This window comes from Hippoglossus hippoglossus, chromosome 9 (genome assembly GCF_009819705.1).
Source record: "Hippoglossus hippoglossus isolate fHipHip1 chromosome 9, fHipHip1.pri, whole genome shotgun sequence".
Lineage (NCBI taxonomy): Eukaryota > Metazoa > Chordata > Actinopteri > Pleuronectiformes > Pleuronectidae > Hippoglossus > Hippoglossus hippoglossus.
Genome location: NC_047159.1, coordinates 12,796,435 through 12,817,842, shown reverse-complemented (window position 1 = coordinate 12,817,842; position 21,408 = coordinate 12,796,435). Strand labels below are relative to the sequence as shown.

The 21,408-nt window shown below is 40.3% G+C and overlaps 3 protein-coding genes across 8 annotated transcripts; 2 read left to right on the top strand and 1 right to left on the bottom strand.

The window, feature by feature from the left end:
• Positions 1-2: 2 nt before the first annotated feature.
• Positions 3-6,358, top strand: rsrc2 (arginine/serine-rich coiled-coil 2). Of its 5 annotated transcripts, none has more exons than XM_034595186.1 (10): positions 3-145; positions 1,635-1,776; positions 2,200-2,240; positions 3,461-3,624; positions 3,782-3,913; positions 4,024-4,140; positions 4,872-4,957; positions 5,051-5,303; positions 5,423-5,513; positions 5,639-6,358. In XM_034595186.1, exons 1-10 carry the CDS (start codon positions 140-142, stop codon positions 5,822-5,824), a joined length of 1,218 nt encoding a protein of 405 aa, XP_034451077.1. In that variant the 5' UTR covers positions 3-139; the 3' UTR covers positions 5,825-6,358. The 5 variants fall into 5 exon arrangements, with proteins under 5 accessions (XP_034451077.1, XP_034451079.1, XP_034451076.1 ...); XM_034595185.1 differs by having other exon boundaries at positions 4-145; positions 5,048-5,299; positions 5,422-5,513; XM_034595184.1 differs by having other exon boundaries at positions 4-145; positions 5,048-5,303.
• si:ch211-110p13.9 (uncharacterized protein LOC562347 homolog) lies at positions 6,094-9,486 on the bottom strand. 2 transcript variants are annotated; one of them, XM_034595189.1, is made up of 5 exons: positions 9,410-9,486; positions 8,690-8,852; positions 7,800-7,929; positions 7,570-7,703; positions 6,094-7,489 (listed from the first exon to the last, which is right to left on the bottom strand). In XM_034595189.1, the coding sequence occupies exons 2-5, from the start codon at positions 8,807-8,809 to the stop codon at positions 6,731-6,733; spliced, it is 1,143 nt and encodes a 380-aa protein (XP_034451080.1). In that variant the 5' UTR covers positions 8,810-8,852; positions 9,410-9,486; the 3' UTR covers positions 6,094-6,730. The 2 variants fall into 2 exon arrangements, with proteins under 2 accessions (XP_034451080.1, XP_034451081.1); XM_034595190.1 differs by lacking the exon at positions 9,410-9,486 and adding an exon at positions 8,925-8,941.
• On the top strand, positions 9,483-15,338 carry zcchc8 (zinc finger, CCHC domain containing 8). The gene is made up of 14 exons (XM_034595183.1): positions 9,483-9,688; positions 9,850-9,892; positions 9,976-10,050; positions 10,527-10,629; positions 10,722-10,799; positions 10,888-10,991; positions 11,245-11,310; positions 11,422-11,482; positions 11,578-11,714; positions 11,836-11,972; positions 12,106-12,221; positions 12,681-12,767; positions 13,492-13,612; positions 13,938-15,338. The coding sequence occupies exons 1-14, from the start codon at positions 9,514-9,516 to the stop codon at positions 14,966-14,968; spliced, it is 2,334 nt and encodes a 777-aa protein (XP_034451074.1). The 5' UTR covers positions 9,483-9,513; the 3' UTR covers positions 14,969-15,338.
• Positions 15,339-21,408: the final 6,070 nt, after the last annotated feature.

Here is a 21,408-nt window from a genome sequence, read left to right as displayed (position 1 = left end):
TAAACCTGGCAACCCAAGGTCAAATTAGCTGAGCCGCACATCGCAGTTAGCGGTTAGCTGCTAGCTGTAGATACCTCTCCGTGTCCGTGTGCACGGTCAACCAAACAGCGGCGTTACATACACGGTGTGTTTCAGAATCATGTCGGTAAGTACCATCACATGCACACAAACAAGACGCGTGTGACTGTGATCACATCCGAATAGCACCGCTGTCAGTTTATATCGATGTTAAAAAATATATTGTCACTTAAAGATGGCGGTTAGCATCACTTAGCTTAGCAGCCGAGCCAGGGCTGAATTGTTCTGTGTTGGAGGTATGAATGGTGGACGAAGAAGAAGACGTAGCTTATCTGGCTAGCTCGTTTGCTAACAGTGCATGCATGTTGTTAGACGGCATCTTTAATAGTCGTGTGTTTATTTCTGTTTTAAAGTCATGACACTTAATCCACCGTAAATCGTATTTCGATGTAGCGCAGCAAAGAGGAACCAGCAGCAAACACTTAACATTGTGAAGACCCTTCATTGTATAATAACCACTCATGCCCGTTAACTAAATTGTTGTAACTCTCGGTTTAAGTCAATGTTCTGTTGTTTAAACAATAATTCAATGATTTGACATAATCTCACATGATTTCCATTAAGCTGAAGAGAACTGATCGTCACTAGGCCGAGCGACGGACAACAAAAACTGTCTCCATATAGAATTCATAAATAAATAATTACTCTTCATACATCACTGCAGCCCATCCTTTTTAAAACCATTTCAATTTGATTCTTTTTTAATTTCAGTTTGCTGATGAGTGGTCTCAATGGGCCGAGTGGTGTGTTGATATAAATGCTTTCTAAATTACAGGTGTATTGGAATGAGGGGAAGACGTAGAGGTATCTTTAAACCCTCAGCATCAAACATTACTAAGTGGACACGCAGACATTATTAATCAGATAATTATTGAATCTGTTCTGATCTTTAAAACTCAATTGGTAAATGATCAGAACTACTTGCCATGAAACGCCCTATAAACATCAACATGAGCAAGTGGGAGTAAAAGAGAGAGGGATCATTTAAATCAAAAAGAGTAGTACTGCATCGAGTCGAGCGTGTCACAGGTCAAACAGTCCCCTCAAATTCAATCAGCTGCACCAAGTTTCATGCACTCATAGAGATCATTTCCCCAAAGTGCCTGATTTTTCTTAAATCAAGACCCATTAATTATTCCCTGGAAAAACCCCATGTTGCAACGTTAAAGAAAGTGAATAATAATAATAAAAATATATTGGATCCGCACCCTGATCCAGATCAGCACTAAAATACAAACCACCGGACGAGGTAAAAAAACATTACTTCTTTGGCAGAGGCAATGAGCAAATTTATAAACTTAGTAAATAAACTATTAATTTCTGAAATGGAATCAGATGCAGAGTAATCAACTTATTTCAGTACTAGGGATTAATACTAGTTCTGATTTAATTTGTTCAGTGACGTTAAAATACATCTTTACATATTCGTTTGTCATGATTCAACAACAAAATAAAACTTGCTGACGTCCACGCTGCCTTAGGGAGGGTATATATCACTGAGCATATTGCATTACACTGATTTGCTGACCATGGTTTTTCTCATTCATTTGTTGTAGGCAAGTGATGACTCTGTCGACATGACCAGAACAGGCTCCCCAGTTCACCACAGAAAAAAACGCAGCATGGAGTCATCAAGATCTCCCAGAAGCTCCAAACACCGCCATTCGCGGTCAAGGTCAAGATCCAGGGACCGAAAACGTTAGTATTCAGTAAATGTATCTAGACAACACTGAAAATGGCCCCATGATGGCATTTCTTACTAGTATATGCCGTTTGTGAGGTGTAGCATTGAAAGAAGATGAACCCTCTGATTTGGCCACAAAAATGAAAGCACACCAATATTTGGGAGGTGACTGTGGTTGTTTTATTACCATGCAGCTAAATTAACATGTTTCCGTATGATCACTGCAATTACTTGCACAAATCTCTCATATTCTTCTAGAATAAAGTGCACATTTAATTAGTGCACAGGATTGAAACTATTCCCAAATCTAGTCAACTAGCTGCTTCAAATACTCCACATTGAGTCTGTATTGTATATTTGTCCAAATGCACTCTTCCTAATCCTGCTTGTAAATATAAGTGTATATTTGTCAACAGTTGGCTTTCTACCTTTTTTAGGTGACAGAAAATACAGACGGAGTCGCAGCAGGAGCAAAGAGGTAAATGATAAGTCAATATCTATGATTAGAAACACATTTCATGTGAATTTGAAGGCCTTAGGTTTTAGCTTTAGTTAGTTTTAGGTCAAGGTGAGTATGTTTTTATTATGGTGGATATGTTAAAATAACCAAATTTTAGAACAAAAGAAATAGATGGAGATGGTCTTTTTTTACCCTCCTTATGCAGACATATCTCAATGGAAGCTTTCATCCTTGGATATGTGTCATTATTTGTAACCATATTAAAGAAAGAGTAGATTTTTTTTCTTTTTAGTTTTTTGTGACATCCTGTGTGTAGATCACATGATAACATTTCTACAATAAATCATACTCAGCGTGCTAATGCACGAAGAGACTGAACAGAAGACCCTGCTGACATAGCAAAATAATATGTCTACTACTGGGACAGGTAACTATCTGCCATTCAAACTCCTATTTGTCTCTCACTATTTGGAATTAACTCTTGAATCTAGGGATGGGCATAACTAATCAAATTAATCTTTTAATGAATCCAGATGGAATCCTTTTTTTTTAACCGTAGCCAATATAAAAAATTCAGTCTTGTAAAAACTAATTCGTTTTCTAAAGAGAACAGTAACAGCTATTTATCTCATAGGAACATGGTCTAAATTATGTTCACGTGAGATAAACAGTGAGGCTGCCTTTGAGTAGAATAAACCTGGAAACAAAATACATTTTCTAAATGCACATTTTTATTTGAGGAAGTTTACCAATGTGTTTCATGCTAAATTATTATTGTGTGATTTGGATGACATTAAGTAGAGAAGCTGTAAAAAGTAAGTTGGATGCCCATCCCTATTCCCACTTTACAGTAGGTTCAAGTTCAAAGTATTTAGGCCATATTGAATTGTTTATCCGGTTCAACTGACAAACTACCGTGAAGTCTTCCCTCAGAATCAGATCTTAAGGTTTGCATGCTCACTATTGAAACAAGCGAAGTTCCAAACATGCTGGTTAGATTAATTCTCTTTAATTATGTTAAAGTCAAATTTGTCTGTATCACAGAAATGTCCACAGTAGTAATCATGTTCTGAGAAAGACTTTCTTTATTTTTGACTTTTATATGTTAAAATGGAAAATGGATTTGAAATCATAAGTTGTTTTTTTTCAGCACTTCAACATTTTTACCTTCTGCTGTAGTCATGGTACTAACTCTTTTTGTTGCATTTTCTGAAAGAGACAACTTCTTCTTAAAACAGGCACGAAAGAGAGACTCCGAGAAGCCGTCAAAATCACAACGAAAAACAGATGAGCAGCAAGAACAAGAGAGACTGTCTTCAGAGAATGGAGAGGAGCGATCCAGACGCAAAGACAGGAGGCCCTCCAAAGGCCGGAGCTTGTCCAGGTCACACTCACGAGAGAGGTTAGTGTGGTCAGTAACTAAGTCTTTTGGCCTGTTAAATTATACAAAAGAAAAAATTATCGTGGTTCTGGTAGCATTTAATGGATAAAATAATTGTAGCACTTTAAATCCTTTCCCTAATGATTTAATTCATGTTGCTGAATCTTTTTACTTTCAGGCGGCATCACAGTAGAAGTAGGGACAAACGGCGTTCGAGGTCACGCAGCCGGGACAGGAAGAAGAAGGCACGGTCTCGTTCAGGTTCAAGGACCAAACACCGTCATCACAGTAGAAGTCGCAGTAAGAGCAGGTGGGATCAATTTACATTAGGAGCATGTGTTTGAACTTTTGTCCCCCTTGTTGACCATTCAACATGACATGAACATAATGTTCATTGAATTATTTGGGTTGTTCCAACAGGGAGCGGAAGAAAAGGACTGAAAAAGTGCGCAGAAAGAGCAGAAGCAGGTCTGTTAACCCACCTGTCTTGCGGGGCAGAAACACAGCTATGGATGCACAAGAGGCCCTGGCCAGAAGGTAAGGCAACAGCTTACAGGGCATTTACAATATAGATGACTGGTCATTCTGAACTGGCTGCTGCTGATGGTGGTTCCTGTTGCAACTCACTAATTGTGGCTGCAAAGCTTCTTTCTGTAGTTTGATTACGCCTTGACCTTTTGAATAAATTTGTGGCCAAGCAGAGATTAGGTAGCATTAATGGAACCAAAAAAACATAAACGTAAAGCTCATTGTCATCAGCAACAATCGAAGCATTCATTCTTCGAGTTACTCAAATAAGTTTCTGACCACTGGTTGTGGCTGTAATCAGACTTGTCATCTATGTTGCACATGCCAGAGAGCATTGTTGTTCATAAAAGGAAATTACATTGGTAGGAAAACAAGAACAAAAAAAGGGAAAATGATTTGTGATGTAGGTGTCTAAGACACAGACCATGTAATTTCAACATCCACAATTTGTCTCTGGCCGGGGAACTCTGTTGCACGTTGCCCTGGGGACTGTTGCTCCTCTCTCTCCCCTCACTTCATTTAAATTCTTAACTATACCTTGTTGAATAAAAACATCTTATTTAAATGTGATGTGGCTGTCAGTGGCTGATGGCTATAACATGTTTAAGTATGATTATTTTTGTTTGTTTATAGACTAGGTCCACACATATCACTTTTAAGTTCAATGCACTGAGCAAATTATTATCATAATCATTTGTAAACAAGCTGCGTAACATTCTTTTCATTCTTTTCCTTTCCAGGCTGGAGCGAGCCAAGAAACTACAGGAGCAAAAGGAGAAGGAAATGTCTGAGAAGCAGCAGGAGACACCGCAGGACATCACTGCAGGTGAGAAGTGTATGTTGTGTTGAAAAACCTCGAAATTTTGAGTTTAGTCTGCATTCAGGTATTGATTGCCTCCATGTGTTTTGTTTCCAGTAGCTGCGCCTATCGCAACAGCTGCTGTTGCTGCTTCAAACCCTGCCATCAATGTGGCGGCTCTCCTGGCCTCTGGGACGCAGGTCACGCCTCAGATTGCCATGGCGGCACAGATGGCAGCCCTACAAGCAAAAACTCTGGCAGAGACCGGTATTGCTGTGCCGAGCTACTACAACCCATCTGCTGTAAATCCTATGAAGTTTGCAGAGCAGGAGAAAAAGAGAAAGATGCTATGGCAGGGAAAGAAGGAGGAAGGAAGAGTAAGACTTGATTTTGCCATCAATTATCCCCCAGTGGAATGCAAGCCCAGTTTGGCTTCCTCAAGTTGTCTGAACAGGCTTATACTCTAGAAACTGATGTATTTTTAATTTTTAAGGACAAGTCCCAGACGACTGAGCTGTGGGAGAAGCTAAACTTTGGAAACAAGGACCAAAACGTAAAGTTTCGCAAACTAATGGGTATTAAAGTAAGTATTATAATGTCACTTTACTTAATCTCAGTGTGTTTGATACATCAGTGAAATCCTCAGTTATAACTTTCAGCATTCCAACCTGTTGCGTCTGAGTTAAAAATAATTTTCTGTCTCTACAGGATGAGGACGAGGCCGAAGTTGCCAAACCACTCAACGAGGACGGCTTGAAGACTCTGCAAAAACAGGAGGAGATGTTCCGGAACCTTGACGTACAATATGAGATGGCCCGGTCTCAGACACACACCCAGAGGGGAATGGGCCTCGGCTTCACGTCCTCATTCTCACGTGGAATGGATTCCATCTAGTGCCAAACCTAGACTGTCAGTGTCGCTCATCTGGTCATGTAGGACTACCAATTCATCGCTAGCTTTAAAGCTTGCATGGATGTTGCTCTGAATCTGTAATTTATTTATGGACAAACATCTCCTGTATTGGAACATTATTATAATGTAAATAGCCAGACACTGAGTTTGTCTCAGTGATGATTCATCTGTACATCTTCTGTAAAGGAAGCATCAGTCTGACTCGCTGATGCTAGTTAGAATTAGATTTTTGTTTTGAATGATGTGTTAGATTTTTTTTTTTAACTGAAATATATTGATATGTGATTGTTGGAACAAAAACTGATTATAATGTGGTTCAAGTGAAAACTATTTCCATCCATTTAGATAAATGCTTCTGAGGCCAGTGTCGTTAACAGAATGGTTTCATTTCTACTGACTGGGGAAAAACTAACTGTGGGCTGTGGTACGCATTTGTCTCAAGACAGCTGATGGAGGAAGGTCCAAGAAGAGTAATCACATTTCAGATATTCTTGAAATAAATTAGTTTTGTGTTGAGTAAGGTTTTTCATACCTCACCTCATTCATTTATTTATTGCCTGTGATGTGTATATGGGTCATTACATTTTTGGTTCAAATGAAGTTGGTTCTTTTGCAAGGGCTTGGCCTTGAGGATAAAACATTGGAATCAAATTGGTGTTGAATTAAGTATTTGTTATAATAAAAATTTAGTAGAATGACATAACACCAAAAATAAGTTTTTATTTAAAGTCAAATAATCCTACTTGTTACCAAACCAAAGTGAAATGGTATGTGCCACATAAAAGAGACTGTCTTGTAAATTTCACATACAAAATATACGTTTATTAGAGCACTGGAACTTGAGTTGAATCGTAAGTGTTTCTGTGGATGCCCACATGGAAATCGTCTTTATTTACATATAAGACTGGAGTACAGCACGTGAGCCACACCAGTGATCAGGTTGTGGTTGGCAAACTCCAGGATAAGGAGCAGGATTGGATATTCACTGTGCCTCTTCTCCAGAGTGGACTCCTCACTCAACCCCATCCAGTGAAGCAGCAGTGTCTGCATAGCCTCTGGGAATAGTTCTGTGGCTAGTTCCTCAGCAGGGGGCAAGTCACTTATTCGCTCAATATGCTGAACTTTAAAGCCCTCCACTTTCTGACTGATGCTACTGTTGGCTGCATGAAACTGCTGGCCCAGCCATCGTCCCATACAGCTCAGCAGGGAACTTGAGTATACAGAGCCCCAGTTTTTAGCCTTTAGCAGGGCCAACACCGTTTCGGTCACATCCTTTTCCTCTAGATTCCCATTTACGAGCCGATCAATGTTCTCCAAAAGTAGCAAGACAGTCTCCAGATGTTCTGTGTGGCTGTGAGTCTCAGAGGAGAGTTTGTCATCCAAGCTGTGCAATCTTTGCTTCACTGTGGATACAACTTGTTGTCTTTGCCCGGTTTGCAAGCTCTTCCTGGGAAAAGAGCAATAAGCGTGATCTGCTGATGTGTCACTGACTAATGTGTCCAGTTCCCTGCCAACCTTGCAATGCTGAGGTGGTGATGCCTCATTTCTTGACTCACACCTGCTGCTGGGTGTTGCAAAGTCGAGCAGGCTACTGAGGCTGTAACTCATTTTCAGAGGGCTGTCATTTATTTGCGATTTCCAAACGTCCTACGAAGGAAAGGACATAAAATAAATAAACAAACCATGTACACCACGCAGACACATGCATAATGTGAACAGTACTGCACCTGGAAGTTCTCGAGCACGGCAAGCTGCTCTTGCTTACTGTACATCTCAAAGGCTACACGAAAAAGCCCTTGAATACTGTAGAACCAGAGGCAGTTACTTGCAGCAGGTACCTTCAACCCTTGAAACCTGAATGCTGCAACAAGCCAGGATGGGAGACAACAGCGTTAGGTGTGAGAGGGCAGTGTATGTGTGTGCACTGGTGTAGGTCACATAGATAAATGTCATCTACCTGAGGAAAAGTGTATTTTGGTGGCCAGTCCTTTCTTGGCAAACTTGGCGTGGTATCTGGGATGGTTCTCTGTGCGGACGTCAGTGCTGGAGAAGACATCAGCTCCTAAATACAGAGGAATCACCGGAGCCTGAAACACACGTGAACTATGAGGCCACCTCCTTACGAAGTCTTCCATTAACAAGTAACTCTTATTAAAGGGATAGTTCACTCAAAAATGAATGAATTTAGGAGTTTCAGGGGTAAACAGCGTTGCAGCCAAATCCAATACAAATCCATAAGCCACATGTAAGATCACAGAGGACATTTGGGCTAAAACACAGTGTAAATGACACAGTTTCAAGTCAAATTTGAACGTCTGGGCTTTTGATCATTTGGATGACACCACAGGAGGAGTATGGAGGCATTTTATGGGTTTTTTCTGTTGTTTAAGTTTGAAGAATTGGTCACGATTTAAGATGTTGGATTTGGCTGCAACGCTGTTTACCCCTGAAACTCCTCAAGTGTTTTGTGGACTCAAACACTTCACCCACCACCTCCATCGACACAGTGGTGAGTAGATAATGAGTGAATTTTCATTTTTGGGTGAAGTATCCCTTTAAGTTACTGTTTGTGTAAATGACATTCATACCGAACAAAAAAACATGTTTTCAATATTCTGTGTGAAACTGACACATTTAGTCAAAATACAATTTCAAACCATCTGTTTTTGTTTTGGTTGGAGTTATGAAGATGTATGTTATGAATGTTATGAGTTAGGTTATGTTAAGTTATGTTATGAGTTATGAAGATGTATGTATCCATATAGCGCCCTCTAGCTGGGTGTGATTATAAAAACACATGTAGTTGCTATAAGAACAATAAGAGCCTGCAGTGTGCAGTTGTCTCACCTTGCGGGGACTCTCTGTCAGCCTGAACGATGTCACATCCACCAAGTAAATAAAGCGGATTCTCCTCGAGCCCCCGTCCCACTGCGGCAGCGTCAGGTGGATAGATGAGCTGCTGGACATTGTTGGAAGCAAACGATGCTTCACACCGACTCTCAGCTCTGCCCTGTTCCCCAGAAACACCGGGTATTTGGTCTGCACACTGTCAAAGTGCTGAAGTTAGGCGGCTGCTACAGACACAGCTCCATCAACCGTAGAAACCAGTCTATGGTAGAAACATGTAGAGAGATAATATTAACCCCTCAGCGTTGTCTTGCAGACCAAAGAGGAGCTCATGATGGCAGATGAGACATTCAAAACTTTTTGCTTTAGTAAAACTACCACCAACACTCTGCAAAACTGTGAAAGTGTAAGTTTAAAAAAATGTAATTAAAGTTATATCAAAAGTAAAGTAATCGAAAAATGTCTGCTGTGACTGATGCTGTTATAACATGTTTATTAGCACTGATACTTTAGGTCAATGCAAAATTGTACTTGATTGAGATGAAGCATATTGGCTGTGTGGTCTTCTTCTTGATAAAAATGTGGTGGAAATATGCGTGTCTTTAATTTTCTGTAGTTTGTGGAGATCTTTTGAAGCAGCCTGTATCCGCCTGTAGGCTTCATGTAACCTGGAAGACACCACTATGGGTAAACATCCCCACGGATTATTTGTCAAATCACGTTCACGTCTCCTCCACACGTGACACTGTGCGGACCAATGAATGCGCAGAGTCGCCGCTTTGACCTCTGAACTCCGGCCCTTCTGTAGCGGAGCTGGGGGAAAAATGGCGGACGTAGATTTCGGGGACAGTGAACTCTTTCAGCAGCTCGATGACTCCGCACCAGCGGTACCGACACACATTCGCTTCACAGATGACGACGATGAGCCGGAGGAGACGAGCCGGCTCCAGGGCAGACTGGAGGAGAGCGAAGACTCCATCCAGAGACTCACCGAGGAGAATATCCTTCTGTCCGATCCGCGCTGTGTGTGCTAGCTCTGTGGGTGTAGCGCTAGCGGGGCTCTGCTAGCACCGTTAGCCGTTAGCCGTTAGCCGTTGTGTGGGACCAAAACAGATGGTTTCCTCTTCTTCTTTGTCTCTTTTCCTTAACCCACAGCGCACATACCGTTTTAAGGAGGAAGCTGAATGTCCTCACACGGCCGAGGTAACGGACTGACACTTGGTTAATCGTAATACAAGTAAAGCTAATCACTCACCGCTAATGCTAATTCCCCTCTGATTCTACAGCGGCATCACAATTGAAGATGTCAACACCGACGGACCCCTTCTTCAAATCCTTTATGCGAACAACGGTATTTCAAAGTGAGCAATGTTTCAGTGTTATTAATCTACGGTGGCCCTGAAGTGCTAATCACGAGTACAAATCACAAAACACAATAGCAAATCCCTCTTCATTTATTTTCCTTTGTTTCTTGTCATTTGTGTTTTCTTATTTGCCATTTTTTTATTATTGTTTGTTTGTGATTGGCACGTAAGGGCTACCGTAATAACTTGATTTATTTGTTTGCATAGTGAACTTAACCATGTCTGTCTTCGTTCTGAATAAAGCTTTAAAGAAATCTTTAAATTACGTTATTCACAGCGATTTAAGTATTTTTTTTAAATTTAATGTTTGTTTTAGGTATTCTTATGATGACTAATAAGACTAAATGGCATCTTATTTATTCCCTTCCTGGACTGTGTGTGTGTGTGTGTTCCTCTCCGCTTATCCATTACTGAAACAAATCACTAGTAATCATTATAAATCTAAAACCACAACAATTTAATATGTCATTTAGGCAGTGTCGTCAAGAGATTGAAGATGGCATCTGTAATGTGATACTGAAGCACCAGAGACCAGGACATGAAAAGAAACAATCCCCCATTTATGTCAAACCTCAGGTATTTACCCAGAATTTGTTTTACTGTTATTAATATCCACAAGGTTATATATGTAGAGGAAAAAGGAAATAATTGTTCTTTCCTTTGTAAAGAGTTCAGCTATTGCTATGGATGAAGATCCACCGAGGTCATCCTCCAGCAATGTAAAAACAACAACGGATGCCTTTAAAGTGAGTATGTATGGGTATTTTTCAGAATGGTATCTCAGTGGTTTGAGTAATGCAACATATATAAAAAGATTTTTTGTTTCTGTCGTAGGTGGTTGGAAGTGTGTTATATTTCACTTCTTTCAGCGTTGATAAACTTGGGCAGCCTCTGGTCAATGAAAGCCCCCAGATGACAGATGGGTGGGACATTCCAACGTATCTTTAAGATGGTGCCGTGTCAAACATTGACTCCCTGTATTTGTTCTCCACAGGTGATTTCAGCAAGGGAGAGGAATATTGTAGTTTGGGAAAGGTGTCATTATTATTAATATTATTATTATTATTATTATTATTCATTTTAATATGTTCTTATTTTAAAATGTAGTGCTGCTGAGTCTAAGTAGACAATATAATTTGATATTTCATTAGTATGGGCAAATGTAATAAAATTTCCTGAATTATTGCAAAGCTATCACCAGGTTTTTAACCAAGTTGTCGGAACAGATGGACAGGAAATCGAAATGAAAGACAAAAGGTATGACTGGCATTAATAATAGAAGCTTAATTTAATTTCCATCTGGTGTTTATGACTTGCTTTGTCTAGTCGCAGTGTATAATGAGCCATTCACTGATCTTTTCATTCTAGATCCAAGTCCATGTGTTTCAACTGTGGTTGCAGCAGTCATCAGCTGAGAGATTGTCCCAAGGTGAGAGGGATGAGTCATTATTATGGCATTAACCCAGGGTTAAACTCAAGAGTCATAACTTGATTAACTATATTTTTATATGGTCACCTCCACAGCCTAAAGACATGGCTGCAATCAATGAGAGAAGAAAAGAGTTCAATCAAAACAGCAACCAGTCCATGCAGAGTAACCAGCGCTACCACGCTGATGAAGTGGAGGAGCGCTTTGCGAAATACAAGCCTGGAGTCATGAGGCAGGACTTTTACTTTGCACTGAACAGAAATGATCTTAATTGAATCACATGTAGTTTCTGTTGGAACAAGTAAAAGTAAATCTAGATTATTTAGTGTTTTCACCCTGTTGTTCACTTACAGCGAGGAGCTGTTGGCAGCACTGGGAATTGATGGCAACACCCTTCCTCCTCTGATTTATCGCATGAGGCAGCTCGGCTACCCTCCAGGTTGGCTCAAAGAGGCAGAGATGGAAAACTCTGGCTTAGCGCTTTACGATGGTAATGGTATTTTGTAAATCAAACTGACAACTGTGTTTCCAATGAGTACACAATAAACTACTGCAAATCATTTGGGTGGTGTTAAAATGTACGGAAATATAGCTTAATCTATGATGTTTTTCCTCTTTTGTAGCTTCAAATAATGGCAATACAACGGAGAATAGTAAGCCAGAAAACAACTCTTATGATGTTTCCAAACTACAAGATTTCCCCGGCTTCAATGTACCTGCACCAGACAAAATGAAAGATGTAAGTCCGACACCACGGTTCATTTCTCAAAGCTTTTGGGAATGTTTGATTTGCATTTATTTATACTGTTTTTATTTGTCTTATTTATTTTTTTAGTCACTTTTAAGAGTGCTATACAAATACAGATTCTTACTATTATCATTAACATTATTTCAACTTTTTTCAAATATTTTGCTTGAATGTATCACAAATTGTGTAAATCTATAAATATCAGCTATATTTACTGTATATTTTAGGTTATAATAATTCATTTTATTTATTTCTTCCTGTCAAAAAATTAAGAGACTTGAATTTATGGGCATTGAATAGAATAATTTTGTGTTACATGTCAGTATAAATGATTTTGTCTGTTAGAAGTGGTGGCATCATAAATGTGGTTTTAATGCATTTTCACAGCAGGACCTTTTTACTGTCAGAGTTGTGCACCTCACACTATTTCGTTTTCTTTCTGACCTCCAGGAATTCATGCAGTATGGTTCAATTCCAGTGCAGAGCAACCATATGAAGCAAAACTATGCAGCGTACCTGTCCAACAACTTTCCTATGGTAATTATCTTAATCTCTCTGTGGTTGGGTGTTTCCTCCTGGCTACCTGTATCAACAGCTTCCTATTTGAAAATCTGGCAAATTTAACCAAACGTTCTGGAATTTGCATGTCAACACTTGACAAAACACCTGGGATCTTGTTAGTCAGACCTACACTTATTCTCCACTGTAGTTACAATGAAAGACATGTTTTCAATAGAAACTCCAATGTTTGATAAGGACTGTAGGATTATTATATGTACATAATAGATATTTCAGCCATTTCTGTCCCTTTCAGACATGAATTCTGCTCTTGGTGCATTGTTAGAAAACATGGAAATAAACCATACAAAGTCAACAATTTTGCTTACTATATTGATATTACTCAAAATTACATACTGTATAGAAAATTAAGGAATACAATATTTATTAGTGTTCTTACCCAGCTCTTGTATCCGCTTGGAGGATAAAAAAGAAATTACACTTTATATGTGTGTGATGGGTAGACTCAGTCTGCCACTCTGTTTTACATAAAGGTCTGTCTGCATTCAGTGAATGTCCATTCACAATAATCCCACTCAGGCACCCAATCATACTAATGTGAATGCACAGTCTTGTCTGTCATTGTAGCCTCAATCTTGCTTACATTGGCACTCTATCAGATTAGGATTAGTGTGTGATGACTGCATTTTGGGCAGAGTCCATAAATAATCTCATTCCAAATGTCATTCTTCGTTGCCTACAGCCTGGTGCCACCTGCAACAAGAGGCGCCATGAATCGGATTCATCTCCACAGCAGAGGAAGAAGAACAGGCCCAGTCCTGATCAGAACTCCAGCAGAAGCTCAGATATGGATATTGAATCAGGTAACTGTTAATCTTAGTAACTTTTTTCAGCGGACATATGAGTCTTAAATGTCCAGAAAACAAAATTCAATAAATTAACAGTAATATGTAATTTTCTTGAGCTTTATTCCAAAATCCAGTGACCTTCACTTTTTATAGTTTGATCCACAAAATACTGTTTTGGTTTCCATTTAGTTGTTCCTTCACATAACTGTGTTGCAAGAAGCAAATATTATGTTTTAAGTTATATCTTAAATACAGATATACACAGAAATACTTCAATCCGCTGCTTCTTTGTTTGTACATATTTTAACCTTGTAATGACTTAATAAATCTCTTCTTTCAGATCCAGGAACACCATATAACAGTCGCAGAGGTGACTTCCAGTTCCAACCACCGCTGCCCCCTGGATCTCCTTGCTTCAGTTCACCTCCTCCTTTACCCATGGGCACCCCTCCAGCTACACCCACTCCCCCTCCTCTCCCGAAAGGTACGCCTCCTCCTACTCCCAACAACGGTTCTCCAGCTCTGCGAGGGCAGAATTGGGTTGTAGTTGATGATACTGTGGAGGGGACAGATGATGAGCTGACATTGGAGGAACTGGAGGAGCAACAGAGGCTGATTTGGGCAGCTCTAGAAAATGCTGACACTGCCACAAATAGTGACTGTGACACACCTACTATGGGAACACCTTTACCCAGTTCACCGAGCGTGTCCACGCCTGTGCATGTAGACACAGAAACAGAAGAGGCTGAAGAAGCAATGGACACAGGGAGACCTGTAGAAACTGGGCAAAGTAGTAAAAATCAAAGGGAACCAGAAAATCAAGAACTTTGCCCTCAGAGCCCTCGTCCAGTCAAAGCTGAGGAAGACAGCCCTCAGAGCCCTCGTCCAGTCAAATCCCAAGACGACAGCCTTCAGAGTCCTGGTCCAGACAAATCCCAGGACGACAGCCCTCAGAGTCCTGGTCCAGTCAAATCCCAGGACGACAGCCCTCAGAGTCCTGGTCCAGTCAAATCCCAGGACGACAGCCCTCAGAGCCCTGGTCCTGTCAAATCTCAAGACGACAATCCTCAGAGCCCCGAACCACTCAAAGTCCAAGACGACAGCCCTCAGAGTCCTGGTCCTGTCAAATCCCAGGATAACAACCCGCAGAGCCCTGATCCAGATTTCTCTAACAGGGGTGCTGACGATGACTCTTCTCTTAAGCATACTGAGAAGATAACAGCTGTTCCTCACCGCAGCAAGTTTGCTGCTGGCATTGTTCCATTTGAAGATACACCAGAATTCACTGAAGTTGCTGAAACCACAGGGACCTACCTTAAAATCAGGGACTTGCTTAAAGGTTCCCCTCGAAGTTTGGCAAAGAAAAAATAAAAGTTTACTGTCTTGATTTGTACACATGGATATGACTATTTTTTAACCCAAAAAATATTTTCATTTTCATCCCCAGCCTATCAAGCATGTCTTTTTTAGCAGTTTATTGTTTTGTACCAAGTTAAGTTAAAATTCATTCTAAACATACAATGTGGGAGGGGCAGTAGCAGATGATGCAACAGCAGTGGTTTGTAGATTTTGACTTATTAGTCTCTGATTTTTTTAAAGTAGTGGTGTAACTGCGGCTGTTGAATTTATTGTAAAATTTGTAAAATGGCAATATCATGATCTGTATTAATTTTCATATGTTGTTTAAAAGGCTTTTTCTATTTTCGTCCTACTTGAATTGCTTTAAAATCTTCAAGTAAACTTGCTTGCGTCAATGCTTTTTTATTTTGCTGTATTTTTGTGTCAGTGAACAAGTTGACCGTGTTTTTATAATCCGTTCGCTCCCTTGTTTTATTGATCATTGCACAGCATGCACATGAAACTGCATGTAACTGAAAATCTGCCTTGAAACAATTTTAATTTAGTTCCCATGAGGTTAAAAAGTTTCATCTTATCTTTGTCTTTAGTATAAAATTCATCACATTGGTTCATATAGCTGAAGTTACCTTCTTAACACTATCAACGCCATGAATTGTTCAATTATAGACTCAAATAAACTCATGACAAGTGTATTGTTTAGTGTTTAAAAGATGAGAACTCCCCCACATAGTGAATGTGAATCTGACTGTTCAGTCAAATTACTGGTACATACAGTGGACACTCCCATGCATGTAGAATATTTGCACTCTAGATTTGTTAATGACTTGTACATACATGATGCACACTGAATCACAGGCGCCCCCTACACACACCTACATACATATTTATGCAAATATAGACGCCTGCAAGTAGATATAATGCACTGTATGTCTGGGTGTGCTGAACTCTGACAATCTCAGAGAGACTGATATATATCAGTTATTTAACCTCTTACAAAGTCATGTGAAAATGATTATCAATACTCTCGGGCCTTTTGTTAAAAAGAAGTCTTTATTTCCTTTTCCGCCACATTTTGGAAACTGAATACTGGCAGAAGATGTATGTGCTTGTAAATGTTACAGATGTCTTGCAATCCCAAGAAGGGATGGACAAAAAGCATTGGCATGACATAAATAAAAGATATATGTATGTGTGTAAACTATATGTATGTAGAATATCTTATTCATAGCATATCCTCTTCCATCTCAGGATTTTTTGTTCTATTATATATCAAATTTTCTATATTGAAGATTTTTGTATGTTTTGTGTTTTTTTTATTTTTGGGTGTGATTTTCAACCCTAACTGGCTTCTCACACACCTCACACTTAATTTCATTACATTTCATTGTTTGAACTAAACTACAGTCTAAGCTACGGGTTACTGTCTTAATATTCAACAAGAGGAAAATCTAACTCAAAACTCTTTTAATGTTTCCCTCGGGAATTTAGTTCTGATTTCTAATGATTAGTTTTGTGATCGTAATGTTTGAATCCTCTCTGAAAAAATCAGAGCTGAATCATTGTTGGTTTTACACTTGGTCCAATCCGAAGAAAAAAATGTGTTTGCTCGACAGTTTGATCAACACGGTGGAACCAAACCACTCAGTATAAACTCCACCTGCGGAACAAACCAACACTTCAGCCAGTGCTTTTCCTCGTTTTGTAGCAGTGAAGTCCCCTCGTCTCTGGATTGTTCCGGGCGGGGTGTGCTCCATCTCACCGAGCATTTCATCTTTGGCAGCACCTTCCGTTGACGCTGGGCTCTGCGCTGGGCTGTGCCTGCTCGTGTGGGATTCGAGCCGCGGTCGTCGTTGCGGTTCTTCCACTTAGCCTGCTAGCTGTGGACATTTCTCTCTACCCCCCCAACCCCCCCGCCGGGAGACGAAAGCTGCGCAGACACATATCAGGTCGGTATTAGCTCCCGCCGCATTCCCGCAAACTTCCTCGTCATTCCGCTGCCGATACAACCAGGAAACGCCGCGTTTGGCCAGAAGTTGCTCCCGTAGTGCAGTCGTTACTTCGGCTAGCTAGCTAACGAACGAGCCCTTCTCCTGGAGCCTCACCACCGGTATCGCCCGGGCCTCGCTGCTAACGTCAGCGGACTAATCACGCCTGTTCCCTGCCGTGGTAACATTTAAAGCTAACGTTGAACTGTGGCTGCGCATCGCGACATCAGTAAACCGACAGGCCACATTGACAGGTGATCTGATCCGAAATATCAACGTGTTGTGCCGCCGCCTCCCAACTTGTAGCAGCAGTGTGCTCTGCTGGAGCTCCGGTGACATTGCGGAGACTTTTGGACTCGGGGAATTAGTTTGAGTCGCTAATCTCAGCGGCATTAAACAGTCTGCGGCTTGTTCTGAACATGTGGGTGTAGAGTTTGAATTCGTGGTTATCGGCGCAGAATCCGCTGATAAGGTGAGTTGAGCTGTCTTGGTCATGTTTTTTTTGTAAAAATTCAGACTCCCCTGTTAGCTGAAGTGCCACCTCATCGACAGCTCTCAGTCCGTTAGCCGGGGGGGAACGTGACAAGGCGGGGTAAAGTCGATCGACCAGTCCCTTGGAGAACCAGTCCTCTGGACAACTTGCTTTACTAGTACACAGTGTAATATGTCAGTGGACGTTAGACACTGGCTGTTTATGGTTGTGACTTAGTGCGTGTTATGATTCAGCCTTTTCTGTTTTGTTTGGACTGTGTGACATGAGCTTGATAGTCAGAAGTCTGACCTCCCCACGTTTGTATCTCTACTAGTCTACAAACGTCTTAATTATATATAAAGAACGACTCCCATTTGTGGGTAGGTCAGACAATCCTATAAACTTCACAGGGATATATAAATTGTCTACATACTTGCTTTAAATGAGTGGATTGCAGCCCACTGTTCAGTGTGTATGTCATTGCACTACTTTGTTCCCTTTCCGCACTACTTGTTCTGTTTGCAACATATAGAACCAAACCTACTCTCACGTCATCAGTGTTTCCAAGTATTTGCTGTATATTTCTGTACCATTCTTTAACTTGTTTCTTCAGTTTCTGTTGTGTTAACCTCCTTGTTGTGGCTGTATGTCCACTTCCATGTAAGTAGCTTATGCAAGGTGCGAGCACAGTGAGGAGGTCTAACATGTAATTGATCTACCTCAGATAGAATATTTAGCTGTTTGTCATTCTCTTGTCTTCTCTTTAAACGTAAAATAATTTATAGTGTGACTTTTCTCGTGATAATTATCGATATAGGCTGGTATGAACATTTTGATCTTGCTGTGATATTTGGCCATATCGTCCAGCCCGAGCTGCAGCCTTTCTGTTTTTTTAAGTCAACCAGCAGTTTAGCTTGTTTGGACTGACCGACATTAGCTTGATAGGCTACAAGTCTTATTAAATAGAAATGCAATATTACTTGAAAGTGTCACATTCCTTCTAACTTCTTAAAGAGGCAGTTGAAGAATACCTGTATGTGAAAGAATGGCTTACATTGTTGGGCAAGTAAGAGAAACCTGTAGTCTTCTATAAATTGTCCACATACCCACGGAACAAGAAACAACTTTGTATAATATTAAAATACATCTATGGAATAACAACTATCTGATATAGTTGAGGAGGCTTTATTACTTTTTGGAAGGTCTGAATTTTCGATTGGGGCTGCAGAGGAAACTTTGACAACATGTATTTACTAGTTCAGGTCTCTCTGCTGTGTCTGAGTGCAATAATAAGAGCCAGACACTGGTGTACAGGGATGTGTTGATATATGGGCCTACTTGCTGCAAAGTAGGTTCAATACCGGTTTTAGTCAATGAAGATTGTTAACTTCAAAACATTGAACACTGTGGATACAGGATGCGTCAGACTCTCATTCTGTGTTTGTGTCCTGTTGGTGCTTTTCTACACCTTCCTCTGTCAGTGCTAGCAGGGGCCTACATAATCAATCTAACAGATGTTTCCTCTAAGAGGAATTACCACAGCTTGCTACTACAGCCTTGGCCTTATGATGACAAAAGCACGAGTGTAGGAGTAGAGGTTGCGTCAGTGAATACACACTTCTGAAGACAAGGAGGTGTATTTTTTCCCCCATTTCTTTGAAAACTATTTGAGTGTACTCTTTCAAGGTCCCTGTTCAGATAAAAGATGTCCTGCTCGCTCTGCGTGTGAAGGAGAATTTCACAGGGACGCCTCAATAGCTAGGCTTGGTCAAAGCTGTAAAACATTTCAAGGAAACCATGTTTTTATTGCTTCAGTATTCTTGTAGTCATCGTGGAATGGAAGCCAATGACACTTTCCCCTCTGTTAAAAAATACTTTGGCTGAAATTGAAAGAGTTTTTACTGTTTTTGCAAAACATCAACACATGAACATTTTGTTTACGTCTGTATCATATGTGGTTTCACACTTGTGTTGTCAGCAAGTTATGCCTCAGTGAAATATGTGGGGTGGTAGTATCGTACCCTGGAGACTGTGGACAGTCAGTTAGTTAAATATAAGGGAGTAGATGTTCATCTGTTGATAGATTTTGTTTTATTCCCAAGGGATTATTTTCCAGCATACTTTTATGATAGAGGGTAGTGAAATCGTCAGTGTAGTTTTTATTTTTTTTGTCAATTGCTCAAACAGAGAGAGCATGTAAACTTTTGACATTATGAATATGGAAGTGTATTATATCTGTAATTTGAGAAGTTCTCAGTTCTGCTTTACAGGCTGCTATGTTTTTTCCTGTTTATCCATTTATATCAGAAAAAAATAAAACCAGACAACATGGGATTTGCATAAAACCCAGTACTGAAGTTTAATCAAGTTAAGAATCTTACTTTAAGATTCAGCAGCAGATTAATTATCTTAAACGTATGCAAAACATTAGCATTTGGCTTTTTTCCTGGATCCAGATTAGAGTGAGAGTCAGTGGTAAAAGATTAACATTACTGCAGTGGGAAAGTCTCCAGAATAAGTGGATCATTTTCGTCTGACTGCACCAGCTCACCAATCGGAGCTGAAACCTCCACTGTTCATGCTTTCAAGACAGTAACGCCAAAGCTCGGTGGTTTTCTCATTCCACATCTTTCTGCTGTTTAACGTTGGGTGGAAACAATGTGCCAAGTAACGCATATGATTCTTGATATCCTTTTGTTTTCCACCACACAGTCTTCAACTATTCAAGTGCTTTCCTTCTCAGGCCTCCTCTTGACCTGAGGGTACCAATGAGTATCATTCAAAGGCACAGCAGGGGAAAACTGGAGCACTATATCCAAACTAGGTCGTGTCTGCTGATGGCCACTCTTCATTCTCTGCTGAGAAATATCTTGGAGGGTGTTAAGAGAGTGTCGGTTCTGGGTTGTTTTGGTGGAGCTCCGTACTGTAGCTCTTAGGGCTTTTCAGGAATGAAAGGTATGTTTGTGTGAAGCCGTTGAACAAGTTCTATATTGAATTTCTACCCTGTGTGAGGTCAAGTGTCTCAGCTGACTCAAAATGGTTTGACTTTGCAGGGCAAGGACATATCGTCATGGGTTTGCTTTATAGATTCATTTCACAGTAAGAGGAATTTAAAGGGCTGGCAAATCCCCTTAAATCTCGATCAAGTTCCGTTTGTTTAGAAAAACATGCAGGACATTTTTGTTATTTCTTAAAGCATTTGCAAATACCGCAATAAATTCATCATGACTAATATGAAAACCTGTTTGTCTTCTGTACCTCACATACTCATTATCATATATAATGTTGTAATACAGCTTGCGTAAAAGTGTATTTTGTGAGCCTCCAGGCATTGATGACTACAACAAGAGTGCAGTTCCCTTAATAACTGTGGAGTAACCGTTGGGTCATGTGGTTGACAAAGTAGTACTTCCTTGCTTTAGGCTGCATGTGTGTAGTTACTTTTTACTGCTTTGAGTCTCGTCACACAAAGTTTCCTGTGAACCTTTCCTGCTGAGAAGAGATGATGCTACAGATCTGATAGTATATTTGCTCATTTGGTTTATTCAATGAAGGCAATAAAACCCAAACACGATGCCTCACTCAGCCATATCAGCACCTAACAACAGGGAGACTGTTCGAACAGCAGCCCTTCAGCCAATCGGTTTCTGTGGTGAGGAGATCTGACAGGATAATCCGCTGGTAGTCCTGGTAGTGTTTCCACTGTAATCTCATTTTAGAGAAAGCTGCCAGCCAGACTAACATGGTTTAATATATCATAATGATGGACTGAGTGAGAGAAAGTGTGTGTGTGTGTGTGTGTGGTACTGTCTATATTGTGGAAAAGGTCACAGATGATAAGCTATTCAGAAGATCATGAAGGCTTTAACATTGACAACATATTGGATGGCCTCTGACGGTATTTTTAGGTCTGTGAGTGTGACGTGTTGTGGGCTGAGGAGCTTGTTGTCATAACAGAAACAAAATGCCTCCATTAACAGAGCAACTAATACAAA

Excerpts from the sequence above, each read along its gene's own strand:
- rsrc2 (XM_034595184.1), top strand. Across the intron at positions 1,777-2,199 it reads AAGATCCAGGGACCGAAAAC|GTGACAGAAAATACAGACGG; the intron begins GTTAGTATTCAG and ends TACCTTTTTTAG. Across the intron at positions 5,304-5,422 it reads CAGGGAAAGAAGGAGGAAGG|GGACAAGTCCCAGACGACTG; the intron begins AAGAGTAAGACT and ends TTTAATTTTTAA.
- zcchc8 (XM_034595183.1), top strand. The coding sequence starts at position 9,514 with ATGGCGGACGTAGATTTCGGGGACAGTGAACTCTTTCAGCAGCTCGAT. Across the intron at positions 10,051-10,526 it reads GCGAACAACGGTATTTCAAA|GCAGTGTCGTCAAGAGATTG; the intron begins GTGAGCAATGTT and ends TATGTCATTTAG. Across the intron at positions 11,311-11,421 it reads ATCGAAATGAAAGACAAAAG|ATCCAAGTCCATGTGTTTCA; the intron begins GTATGACTGGCA and ends TTTTCATTCTAG.
- si:ch211-110p13.9 (XM_034595189.1), bottom strand. The coding sequence starts at position 8,809 with ATGTCCAGCAGCTCATCTATCCACCTGACGCTGCCGCAGTGGGACGGG. Across the intron at positions 7,930-8,689 it reads TGACAGAGAGTCCCCGCAAG|GCTCCGGTGATTCCTCTGTA; the intron begins GTGAGACAACTG and ends CGTGTGTTTCAG. Across the intron at positions 7,704-7,799 it reads CAAAATACACTTTTCCTCAG|CATTCAGGTTTCAAGGGTTG; the intron begins GTAGATGACATT and ends GGCTTGTTGCAG.